Source organism: Trichomycterus rosablanca, chromosome 22 (genome assembly GCF_030014385.1).
Source record: "Trichomycterus rosablanca isolate fTriRos1 chromosome 22, fTriRos1.hap1, whole genome shotgun sequence".
Taxonomy (NCBI): Eukaryota; Metazoa; Chordata; class Actinopteri; order Siluriformes; family Trichomycteridae; genus Trichomycterus; species Trichomycterus rosablanca.
The window spans coordinates 3,536,296-3,549,403 of NC_086009.1; the positions used below are offsets into that span (position 1 = coordinate 3,536,296).

Sequence of the window (13,108 nt, forward strand, 5' to 3'; positions counted from 1 at the left end):
CTGATTTGTAATTTTGTTCTTCCAATGGTGAGTCCAGTAAAAATGATGCAGATATTTGGCCCATATTGCCAAACACAGCTCACAATAAAGCATATTCTGATTAATGCCTCAAATACACCAGAGAGAGACAAACAGCTGCACGTACCTGTACCTGGAACTGTTAAAAGAAACAGTCAAGAAAACACAAGAGCAGTCTTAAACTTCCTGGCAGGAAAATGAAAACAAAAGTATAAATGGACTAATAGAAACGTTGACCTAAACATAACACCGATCATGCCATAAATAACGTGTATGAAGTGGTGTAAAAAAAAAAAAATGTGGCCCATATCAAATCTCTGGTCCAAAGTAATGTGTCTAAATGTGCAATAGGGGAACTTGTGGAAAGGAAATATCTGGTACATGTTGCCTCCTGTGTTTTGATGGTTTTTAATGTACACCTTAAATGAGTTCAATAATACATGCTAATTCTAAATGTCCAGGGTGTCCCAAAATGATCTGATATTTTAAATTTGCCAAAATTTTTTCACTGCAAAACCAGAATTAGAGATTTTTAAATTGCTGTCATTAGTAAACGTTGAGGTTAAATCATGAAAAGGTACACAATCGAACAATGCGTATAAATTGTAAAGATTCACTTTAAAAATGGTGATGTAAATTGGCCTCCAAGATCATGTGACTTCATGCCGTTAGACTTCTTTCTTTGGGGTTATCTTAAGGATAAAGTGTACACCAACAAACCACAATCCATTGAGGACCTCAAAGAAGAAATTCGACACAACATTGCTGAAATTTCTCAGCAATTATGTCAATGGAAAATTTCATCAAAAGAGTGAACATGTGCTGCCACGGTCGAGGCGGTCATTTGTCAGATGTTTTGTTTCATACATAACCTCCATGTCTACTTTCAAATAAAGCAAAAACATTATTAATGTTTAAATAAAAAATGTGTTTTATTAAAAAATTTGAATGTCAGTTCATTTTGGGACACCCTGTACTATTAATTGGTTGGGCTGTTAGAATGTTACATGGATGCACATACGGAGCAGCAAATTGTATTCACTGGTCACATAAAGCACTGCATTAACCTGCGTTCCTAAATAAATCAGACCGCTTTAAACATCTGAATTTATTTACAACCCTACTGAGAGCAGCTACTTACAAAAAAACAAAAATGTATTACAATAATACACCTAAAGGTCACGAAAATTCATTCAGATGTAGCAAGTTGATGATGCATCTACCTTAATTATTAAAAAAGTATCGATATCGGCGATACCGGCCCTGTATTTACTTGGTATCGGATCGATACCAAATTTTGCAGTATCGCTCACCACGAAGTTGAAATGTTGCTGTTGTTGCTGTCCTGACCACTAGGTGGCGACAAAGACGCTTCGCATATTCTGCCTTTGTCATCACGTAACATCACGTATGTTCGAACGTGGCGGCGCCAAGCTTTTAAACAGAGATGATTTATCTTTATAATAAAGTTTCACTCATAAATCGCTTCTTTTATAAGATGTGGTAAATATTTACAAACTCTGCATGCAGCTGATTATTTGTTTAAAGTGTAAACTCATGTGTAAGACATGACTGCTAAGGTAAGGCTCATGTTTGTTTTGTTTAGCTTGCTGGCTAACAGCTAACCTCTTCCTAATGTACAATAATGTCTGATATGAATCATATTAATCACAATATGGATTTAAATGATATATTTGTTTATTAATGTGATGTTTCCTGTTTTATTCTGTTTGTTAAGGCGTGCAGTGAGTGGGGAGGACTGTTCAGTGTTGGGGACGAGCTGGATGATGAAGTATGTGTAAATAATAAAACCTAAATAACCTTTTTATTTCTCTTACTAACACATGTAGTTCAGTCTTGTTTAAAATTCAGTAAAGAATCGTGCTCAAATTAGGTTTGGTTTAGCTCAGTGGTAGCTCAGTGGTTAAGGTACTGAATTAGTAATAAGAAGATTGCCGGTTCAAGCCCCAACACCACCAAGTTGCCACTGTTGGACCCCTGAGCAAGGCCCTTAACCTTCAACTGCTCCAACTGTGTTCAGTCATAATTGTAAGTTGCTTTGGATAAAAGCATCTGCTAAATGCCGTAAATGTAAATACCACTAGAGTAGGGCTGGGCAGTATGATCAAAGATTTGTATCACGGTATATTTTAATATTCTGACGGTTTCACAGTATATCACAATATGTTTTATTATTTGTATGACTGGGACTTTTTATTTGTCTGTGGCTGATTCTACTGTCATAAGTACATAGAATATAAAAGGTTTTAATTTCAGCATGTATATAATGAAGGTTTTGAGTTCTATAAGCTTTGCTCTGCCCAACAAAATGACACAATATATGATGGAATCAGTACGTGTGAAACAGGTGCAAGATGTACACCGATCAGCCATCAACATTAAAACCACCTCCTTGTTTCTACACTCACTGTCCATTTTATCAGCTCCACTCACCATATAGAAGCACTTTGTAGTTCTACAATTACTGTTTTAGTCCCCTTTCATGCTGTTCTTCAATGGTCAGGACCACCACAGAGCAGGTATTATTTAGGTGGTGGATCATTCTCAGCACTGCAGTGACACTGACATGGTGGTGGTGTGTTAGTGTGTGTTGTGCTGGTATGAGTGGATCAGACACAGCAGCTCTGCTGGAGTTTTTAAATACCGTGTCCACTCACTGTCCACTCTATTAGACACTCCTACCTAGTCTGTCCACCTTGTAGATGTAAAGTCAGAGACGATCGCTCATCTATTGCTGCTGTTTGAGTCGGTCATCTTCTAGACCTTCATCAGTGGTCACAGGACGCTGCCCACGGGGCGCTGTTGGCTGGATATTTTTGGTTGGTGGACGATTCTCTGGGTATCAGCTGTGTAAGGTATAACGATGTCTTAGGTTAAGGTACTGGACTGGTAATCAGAAGGTCGAACAAGGTCCTTAACCCTCAATTGCTCAGACTGTATACTGTAAAAGTAATGTAAGTCGATTTGGATAAAGCCGTCTGCTAAATGCTGTAAATGTAAATGTCAAATCTGTATTGAAACAGAATGTATTCATATGATGTAAAACATAAATAAGCCTTAATAAATGTGATCAGATAAATAAAAATGAATAGCTATGAAATGTTTGCTGGTTTGTCTGAGTAATTTGAATGTTATTGGCTTTTGTTTTGTTTTACTGTGGTGTAGGACCTGCTGGAAGCTGACTGGACACACACACCTGCCTCTAGACCTCCTGTAGTTCCAGGCTCGACACCATTAAAAGAATCGACCAAGACGTGTTCCCACAATGCCGAGCAGGGCCCTGTTGCTCTAGCAGCGAGCTTGAGGGACAGTTTTTCAGCACCAAACTTTGCCAAACCAGAACTTCGCCTCCCACAATCCAGTCCTGTTAAAGCTCTAAGAAGCATCGGCAGGAATCTGTCCTCTGTCTCACACTCTGACCCCCATGTTGCCCATTCTTCTCTTCGAGCACCTCTGGGAAGCTCCACTTTATTACATTCTGAAACTGCTCAATCGAAGCGTCCACCGCCAGTCTGCGCTGTTCCTCAAAAGGAATCCCTTCAGGATGATTTTGATGACTGGGACGTGGATCTGGAGGAGCTGGACGAGTGTGTTCATCTGAAAACTTCAGCTTCAGTTAGGAACTTTCCATCAGACGACACTTCCCCAACTAAACGGTTAAAACTGTCACGCGCGGGTCAAACTAATCCAGTTCCTCACACTACTGTAACACCCAGACCTCCAGAGTCTTTTGTCCGATCACCGTCTTCTAACACATTCACCCCACGGGCTAACTTGCAGCCCGGTGTCCCTCCATCCTGCCGTTTCTCCAGTCCACTGACCCCTAGACCTGTCAGACCATCGGCTCAGTGGCAGAGAGGACCCGTCACTCCTGGGGTGGAACCACGCCCCACGGGCTCACTGTTTCAGGCCATATCTCCTGCTCCATCTCCTACGCATAGGCCCCGTCCCCTCCAGATGCCTGTCTTAACCAATCACCTGGTCCAGCTGGTGTCTGCCGCTAATAAGACGCCTCAGAGGCCTCGGAGCGATGCGGTTCGGTCGAAAACGCGCCGCTTTCCAGGTCCGGCCGGTGCTCTGCCGCAGCAGGTGACTCCTCTGTTAATCTGAACAGAGCAGTATTATAAAGAAAACCAGTATTTAATTAAGATTATTTTAATTCTTATAGCTGTTTACCAGGTACTTTACTTGTTTTTTTTGTTTGTTCACACCTGTACAGGTTACTGGACATAGTTTGGATGATATTGTTGTGAAAGTTCCTCAGACACCAGCACATGGGGCTGTAGCTCGCCAGCGCAGTGAGGTAATATAACACACACACACACACACACACACACACACACACACACCCTCAAGTACTGGTATAGCCTAAGATCTTCTTTCTTTTGCCCTTAATGTAGTCAATCTCTTATTTATTAGTTCACTGAAGGTATAAAGCTTAGCTACCAAGCAATTCCAACCTGGTCAGGATTGAGGTGGGTCCGGTTTCACTGGAAACACTTTGAAAAGCAGTAACTCACCCCGGACAGAGTGGCAATCTGTTGTGTGGCTTCGACCTCCGCCACCCCTTCTCAGACACAGCCAGTCATGTCTGTGTGTGGACACCCGGCCGTCCGATAAAATCGTTGGGGATTCGAACTCTTGATCCCGGCAGTAATGGGCTACCACAATTCACCACGGTGCCATCCAAGTGTCGTTTTATTCCCTTTATCTTTCAATCTAGTCATTTCCAATTCTCGATTGTGAATGCGCTGCTGCTTGTACAACCCCAAGCAAGTTCACAGTTTTGCTCATGGTTTTTGAATGGGATGTCCAGCACCTGTATACTATGGACAAAAGTATTGGGACACCACTTATAATTATTGAATTCATGTGTTTAAGCCATGACAATTGCTAACAGTGTAATAAATCAGTTATATAAAGGAAATTATATGCCTCCAGCTGTGCAGCAACAGTTTAGGGAAGGCCCTTTCCTTTTCCTGCATTCAAGCTCTATAAAGACATAAAGAAAAGCTCGGTTTAAAGAAACTCCAGTGTCCTGCACAAAGTCCTGACCTCAGCCCCACTGAACAGCTCTGGAATGAACTGGAACATCAATCAACTGGAACTGGAGCACAAATTCCCACAGGCATACTTCGAAGTCTTGTAAGAAGTCACTCTATTCTAATACAATGCAGTTTTTGATATGTGGTGTCCATTAAGCTCATGGTCAGGTTCCCAAATACTTTTGGTCATATAGTGCAACTCATATGCTGTCAAAACAGCTCTGACCCACCAAGATATGAATATAAGTCTTGTGAAAAACCTCCTTAGTAGAGTGACTGTTGTCAGAGCTGAAAAGATCACACAGAGGTCAGTCTGTTTTGAATTGTCCTACAAGCTCATGTTCAGGTGTCCAAATACATGAATTAACTCGCATTAAGCTTGCTTTTGAACTGAAATCTGAATTGAGAGTGTGTCTGGGGTGTTCACAGGTTCCCAGCTCTGCAGTGAGTGAGGAGGATGAGTTCAGTGGAGGTGCATGGGCGGCGATGAAGGCTGAGATGGGGCTGGATGAAAGGAATCCGGCGTGTTTCCTGCATTCGTACAGCACAGTCATGGTGCTGAGAAAAGTATGATTCAGATTCGAACCCCTGTTTGTTGTTCTAAATGTCAGATACGCCCGAGTGCCACCCTGAGGAATTAATCTGTTGTCTGTTTATGGTGCTTTAAGTGCAGAAGTGAACGTCGATCTCGTTTTAATTATCAGCGCATCAACAGTCCAGCGTTGCTCATACCGGTGTCATTCATCAGCGGCCTCGTCGGTCGTGCTAATGCAGCTATTATCGTTTTAAAGTATTATTTCTACGTGCCATAACAAATCAGTGCTAATTGCAGACACACATTAATTATTCATTAGCGTGACGAATGGCTGGCTTCATTCATTAGCATTCGAAAGGATGCTCTGGGGGACCGTGTCTCGTTTATTTTCTCTTGTTCTTTCCGCTTCTCCTCTTTCTTTGCTTAATATCTGCTGTGGTTTGTTTTCTTCCAGGCAGCTCTAAGACAGCTGCCCAAAAATAAAGTTCCCAACATGGCTGTGGTGTTAAAGAGCATCGTACACACACACGCTGATGCTAAAGCGGTGTTCCGGGACCCTACTGGTGAGTGACATGCATTATAAATGTTCTAGAGATGTTCATGTGCGTGTAGGAGATGGGAAATCAGTTCCTGCTGCTCCTCAGCACCTCTGGTGGACAATTTTACCCTTTCTTAGGACTGTACGATGAATTTAATTGGGTGTAAAAAAGGGGTGGGGGGGGCTTGGTGGCCTAGAGGTCCCGTATGCTGGCACACCAGACGGTGACTTTCCTGGCCGGCGTTCACACACACACAAGTGGCCGTGCTCGGGGGAAGGAGTGCTCTAACACTTCTCTCTCTGGATTCTCCACTCTCATTAAGCATTACAGGAGAAGACTTAGTTTTTTACTCTAGTGAAATGTGTTGTGCTGAATACTTTTGATAAATGATTATAAATGATTTAAAGAAACACTTGATTGTTGTGACCGTTCTCACTTGCTCTCTGGGTTTGTTTTCTTTGTTTTCTGTATTTATATGTGATTAAAATCATTCTCTGATGTCCAGGTGAGATCCAGGGGACGGTTCACCGACGTTTGCTAGAGGACAGACAGGAGGAGCTGAAGCCTGGTGCTGTGCTGCTGCTTAAACAAGTAATGATGATGATAATAATAATAATCACTGCTCAAACAATCGGTATTACTTGCATTATATTTTTATATATATGTATATATATAATCTCATGATACACAGTCGCAGTGGGTCACTGGGTGCAATACACCCCGGACATGGTCAATAATGTCTGTATGCAGACCCCTGACTGGCCGACAGCACAGCTGGCGATTCGAACCTTGGATCCCAGTGGTAGTAGGCTTGCAGCACCCTATTTGAATTGGTGCTCACCATAACTATTAACAGTTTGTACATTAAAATGTATTTTTGTGAGGTACTAGTATAGCGCAGCAGTCTAATACACGTGCTCAACGGACACTAGTGTCTAAGGGAGGGATGGTCGTACAGGGGTTCTCCTCAATAGTACTACAAAACTAAGACCTCTGCTGTCTGGTCAGGGTGCAAATACGAATACGGAAGATACAAATAGGGCAAAGTACAAAGTAACCTAACCTGTAACCTAGTTGTGCATTTCAGTTTTATGTTTTATCTATATGTAAGTTAGTGTTATGATTAATTAAAGGCGTTTGATTGAATTTCTGTGTTTTTTTTATTAGTATTAGTAATGTTTTTACCTGCCCCGGGACTGCAGATGAAAATTAGCTTGTTGTCGGTCTCTGTTGCGCTGCATCTTTTCTCTTTAAGATAAATGTATGTGTGCATAGTCCCTGACAAGTGAATAAATAATAAATAAAGAGTAAATGCTGTTTAAAGTGCTCGATTCTCCTGTAATGGACCAACACTGTTCTTTATCTCTGCCTCTGACACTTTCCACTTTGTGCTCTTTCTGATCCAGGTGGGCGTGTTTTCCCCCTCTTATCGGAACCACTACCTAAACGTGACGCCCAATAACCTGCTGCGTATCTACCCACCTGACGGCACCGTGTACTCGTCCTCCCAGCATTCCCAGTCCTCACTGGTTAGTGATCATGTCTTCCTATTGTGAGAGAATCAGTAAAGAATTAAGATTCATCAGTGTGTGTGTGTGTGTGTGTTTTCTCTACCATGTTGATTGGGACTGTAGGGACTTGGATTGTTGGCGTGTACGCCCCCCGGGGTTGAAGGGGGCCCGGTCTGTCAGATGGAGCTGCATTTTGATGACGATGCTGAGGAAGAGCAAAGCACTGTCTCAGATATTCCTGCACCTCCTGGTAGTAATGTAGCCCAGCACTCTTTAGGTCAGGAACATTCAGAAGATGCTCAGTGGGGGACCGGTAAGTTTAAGTTTAATTAAAAATTGTTTAATTTTTTAAACAAAATGAAACTGAAGACTAATTATGACAAAGTTTCCTTTTATTATTTCTCTTTAAAAAAAATACTGTATTTGAGCTTATCTTTTATTTATCTAAATAATGAATGCCCTTTTATTTATGAGGTAGGTACAAACTATGCAAAACAATGCTGCACGTTTCCCTTTTTGTGTAAAAAAAAAAAACTGAAATGAAATTTAAAAACAAATCCAACATTAAATAAATAAATGAATAGTACAAATACATTTGGCTGGAAAATTCCGAATCTGGCAACCCTGTAGTGACGTCAACCTGGCGAGGTGAATAGCGCCAGTGCCCTCTGCTGTTTAAAGTAAATATCGATTCATTATACATGTAAACTGATTTGAATCGCTACACATGTGAATCGTTTTTTAACTGTCTTGTGGTGCATCGTTACATCCCTAGTGGTTAGGGATTTAACATTTTTCATTTGCGTAGCGTTCAAGTGCCTCACGTTTACTGGTTAATTTTAACTATGAGGCGTCCTAGCAATCCTACGGCAATTCGGTCAGCAATCGCTTAGTCAAAATGTCAAGATGTTGAAGTGTAAAGCAGCTAAAAACACGACTCGGGTAACTGAGTTTGGAAAACTAACAACTAGTTCTGTGGACGGGGGAGAATTTTCGTCTTTGAGACAGAACATGAACTGGATGTAGCTTCCATATATTCTATCATCATGACTGCTGTAAAATGTGGCTCTTTTCTTTAAAAATCTGTGATTTTTGAAAAACGAGGTCCATGAAATGAAGCACATTTTCCTGTGAATTTAGTAGAGCCCTAATTATATTATAGTCTTGACTCTAGTCATTTTCCTCACATTACTAAACAATAGTGACATAATGTGCATTTGTTTTGCAGACGACCTTGACGAGCTGCTTGGGGAGTTACCTGTGGAATCATACACTGCCTGAAACTAAATACACCTTATTAGCATCACAGCAGAATACTTTAATTATATTTTTGTTTTGTTTGTTCTGTATAAAGGCTTCTGTAAAATATGTATATAATCAAAGAAAGCGGTCATCTAAAGTGCTGAAGAATAAATCCTTCTGTTTAAATCCTTCTGTCTCCAGGTGTCTCTTATATTTAAAATGTTTTTCATTTCATTTATATGCTTTCCTGGTCAGAATCGCAGTGGGTCCGGTTTCCATGTGGACATGGTCAGTGATGTCTATATGGCCGCTCACCAGCACACACTAGCACACCAGACCAAATGGATCTTTTTCTTTTTGTGTTTTCAATATAGATTTTACATTTCAGCATTTAACAGACGCTTTTATCCAAAGCTACTTACAGTTGTGATAGTGTGCAATCGAAGCAATTGAAGGTTAAAGGCCTTGCTCAAGGGCCCCAACAGTGGCAACCTAGCAGTGGTGAGGCTTGAACCGGCAACCTACTGATTACTAGACCAATATCTTAACCACTAGGCTACAGCTGCCCTTTAACGGCCCTTTAATTAAATGTAAAGCATAATCAAATCTTTTTCAGGCTTCTATGTTTAAGCAAAAATGGACAATGAAGGACGCCAACCAAACATTTTCAATACATGTTACATCTGCTACATGTAAAAAAAAAAGAACGTAGATGAAAATAAGACGTAATTATATTACACTGATTAGATGTTTTATTTAGGGGTCGCCACAGCTGATCATTCTCGTCTGCAGACCTGATCTTGCAATTATTTATGCAGCTACTCTCCCTGATGCAACCCTCGTATTGTTATCCAGGCTTGAGACCTGCACTGAGAGCGCACCGACAAGTGCACCTCCTCACAGCCAGGCCGTTTTATCTAGCTCCATCTGCTCAGAATAACAGCAAGAAAGGGCGCCCTAGAATTTGACATTTTCTTTGCTTAGAGCGAAATCCAGGCTCAGACGCGATGCATCGCTAACCTAATCCGACAGCGTGTTCCAGAAGCCCTGCCGTTCAAAGTGGAGACAGAATTTGTTGTGTGCGAATCTCAGCGGAGGACTAATCTGTCTTTAAATTGCACTCATTAGCCGAGCTGAAGAGCCACAGGGAACTTGCCTGAGACGACTCATTAAATGATTAGCAGGCTAGAAGGCTTGCAGCTGTCAGGGACGTCGGAGGTGCCGCAGGCAATACGGTGTATGAATGAAAAGAGCCTGAAAATCAGTATTAGGATTTTATTCCAAGACAGAAAGGTTTTGTGTGGGCTCCCTTAAATGATCCTTTATTCTGCAGATCTAAAATAGGGCTGGTGGGTTGAATTTTTTTGTCTCTGAACCTGAAAGATTGAGTACTAAAGCTGTATGAATGTAGTCTGTGACCTGAGTAACCACCTAGTAACCACCTTCTGTTGGCTCATATTTATCTGCCTGTGTTCAAATGACTAAACTTAATATCATAGACTGAACTTCTATTCCTAACAGGTGTTTAATCAGTAATATTACAAGGTAAATTCAGTATATACAGTTTAGGGAGGAGATGTGAAGAACTCGGATCTACTCAACACCTACAGTATGTGATAAACATGAGTGTAAGTCAGGCCGTCCTGCCCAACATCAGCTCTTGACCTTACAAGTAATCTTTGACTTAATTGGTTTGAATATGCAATGATACACTCTGAATATTGTGGAAAGCTTTCCCAGAATGTTCTTAATAGTGGGCGTTTCTTGCAGTACATATGACTTACACATAAATGACAACATTTAATTAGAATTGGAGATGCAAATAGGACCTTATGATGCTGATTGTCTTTACCAAAGAAGGTATAAAAGCGCCCCATGACATTTAAATGTAAGAAGTTAATTCTAATGTAACTCTCAGATCCATAAGAGCAGATTACTTTCCATTCATCCATCCACCCATCCATAAGTTTAGATGATTAGATTGTTACTAATTATTAGAAACTAATAATTCAAACAGCTTTAATACCCACTTTTCCAGGTTAAACTTCATCAGACTTCATGTTAAAATACATCAGAAACCAAATTTATTGCATCATCTGCGAGAGGGTTCGATTCCCAGGTAGGGTGGTCCAGGTCCTTTCTGTGTGGAGTTTGCATGTTCTCCTCGTGTCTGCGTTCATGACTGTGTTGTTTGACATTAAATTTGTGACCTGAGGAATCTTGTGTGGCGAGTGGCTACCATTTCTGTCATGAATGTAACCAAAGTGCACAGCATGACGTTAAAATCCTAATAAATAACTATTGCATCATCAAAAAAATAATGGCTTGCATTGCACAAATCATGCAGGATGCAAATCAGTCTCTAGAGGGCGACTCCCCCTCATGTAGAACAATCTGTGGGTCATGGTATTAATAAACACGTTTTTACTCGAGTCATTGTGGCCCTTCAATCCATCTGAAGGTTTATCCAGACTAAACGCTTTCTGTGCGGCCTTAAGATGTTCCACCGGTGACAAACAGCCCTGTGATTAATGAACCCGGCCACAAGATCCAACAGCTTCAAACTGTTCTGCATAATAAAGCTACCAAACAAGCTTTTTTGGGGTAGTTTATGTCTTGCACAGTTGCTGCTGTTACAATAAAGGTGCTCTGAGTGTTACGTATAGTGTGATTATAAAGTAGGATTTGGAATAAAAAAAAATATATATATTTAAACTTTAAGGAACACAACACATTGTACTCAAGGCTGTAGCTATGAAATGAACAATAGTGAAAGTGGATCTAATCTACTGGGAACATGACTGCCATATCAAGAACTGATGGGAACACTGATTCTAACATTAAGCAAAGCTAGTGTGTGGTATATGTTTATTTATAATTTTTACATTAGTATATTGGAGGGGGAATTTTGAGCATATCTGAATACTGAGGGTTCCGTGTCCCTTCCGTGTATATTGTGATTATGCATACAAATAACATACATGCAAATGATGGTAACACCACAGCAACCAACAAGGATATCTGATAATTTAGTACAAACCAAATTTCCAAAAACACTTGGACATTTTGTAAAATGCAATAAAAGCAAGAATCTGGGATTTTTTAATTTAGCTTGACCATTTATTGAACTAACAAAGTTGAAAAAATCAGTGTTTTTACTGACATTGGGTGGCACGGAGGCTCAGTGGGTAGCGATGTTGCCTCACAGCAAGACGGGCCTGGGTCCTTGTTGTGTGGAGTTTGGATGTTCCGGTTTCCTTCCACAAGTCCAAAGACATGCAGTCAGGCCAACTGGAGCTACAAGAAGATGCCCTGAGTGTAAGTGTGTGTGTGACTGTGCTAACCTAGTGGGTAGAGCTTTGGGGTAATAATCAGAAGACTGTCGGTTCAAATCCAGCCTCTGCTATGCAGCCACTGTTGGGCCCTTGAGCAAGGCCCTTAACCCTGTCTGCTCCAGGGGCGCTGTACGATGGCTGACCATTGTACCACTACAATGTCAAACAAGAATTTCATTGTACTGTACTCATGTATAAGTATATATGACAAATAAAGGGGTGTTTTCCTGCCTTTTGCCCGATGAATCAGACCCACCGCGACCCTGACCAGGATAAAGAGGTGGTAAAACAGACGATGAATATATGAAATTTTAATCTGACCCCAAACACCTACAGCAGTGACCATGTTGTTTTGACAAAAGCACAGTCACAGTTTTTTTTAATGATGGACAAACACATTGCAAAAGAGTCTGATGACAACCACAGTTATGGGTACAATAATAAAAATGTGCTTCTTTTCTAAACCTTGACTGTAGAAGTTGTCTCTCCCTGGCTAGTTATCTCTCTGTCTCTCTATCTGTTTATTTATTCATCCTGTCCATGGTGTGTCCTTACTTTGCCCTGAGTCTAACATCTGCTTGATTTTGCTATGCTAGTGATGTTGTGTAATCACAGGCTGCACGCGCCCATGGGAACCAGCCTAATATCTGATAGACATGCTCACAGACACGTTTAACATTCATAAATAGGCCAGGGTCGTGTGATTTGTACATCAGCAGATAGAAACTGTGTCTATACCGTACAGCTTCTTTATCAGCAAGAAGGTCCTGGGTTTGATTGCCAGCTGGAGTGAACTGAGTCTTTTCTGTGTGGAGTTTGCATGTTCTTTCCTTGTCTGTGTGGGTTTCCTCCAATTAGGTGA

General features: G+C 41.0%; 1 protein-coding gene across 1 annotated transcript; it reads left to right on the forward strand.

Moving 5' to 3' along the window:
- The first annotated feature begins 1,432 nt into the window (after positions 1-1,432).
- hrob (homologous recombination factor with OB-fold) lies at positions 1,433-9,097 on the forward strand. The gene is made up of 10 exons (XM_063019064.1): positions 1,433-1,598; positions 1,757-1,810; positions 3,205-4,128; positions 4,259-4,342; positions 5,514-5,651; positions 6,074-6,182; positions 6,664-6,749; positions 7,565-7,687; positions 7,793-7,982; positions 8,898-9,097. Exons 1-10 carry the CDS (start codon positions 1,587-1,589, stop codon positions 8,948-8,950), a joined length of 1,773 nt encoding a protein of 590 aa, XP_062875134.1. The 5' UTR covers positions 1,433-1,586; the 3' UTR covers positions 8,951-9,097.
- The last annotated feature ends 4,011 nt before the right edge of the window (positions 9,098-13,108 follow it).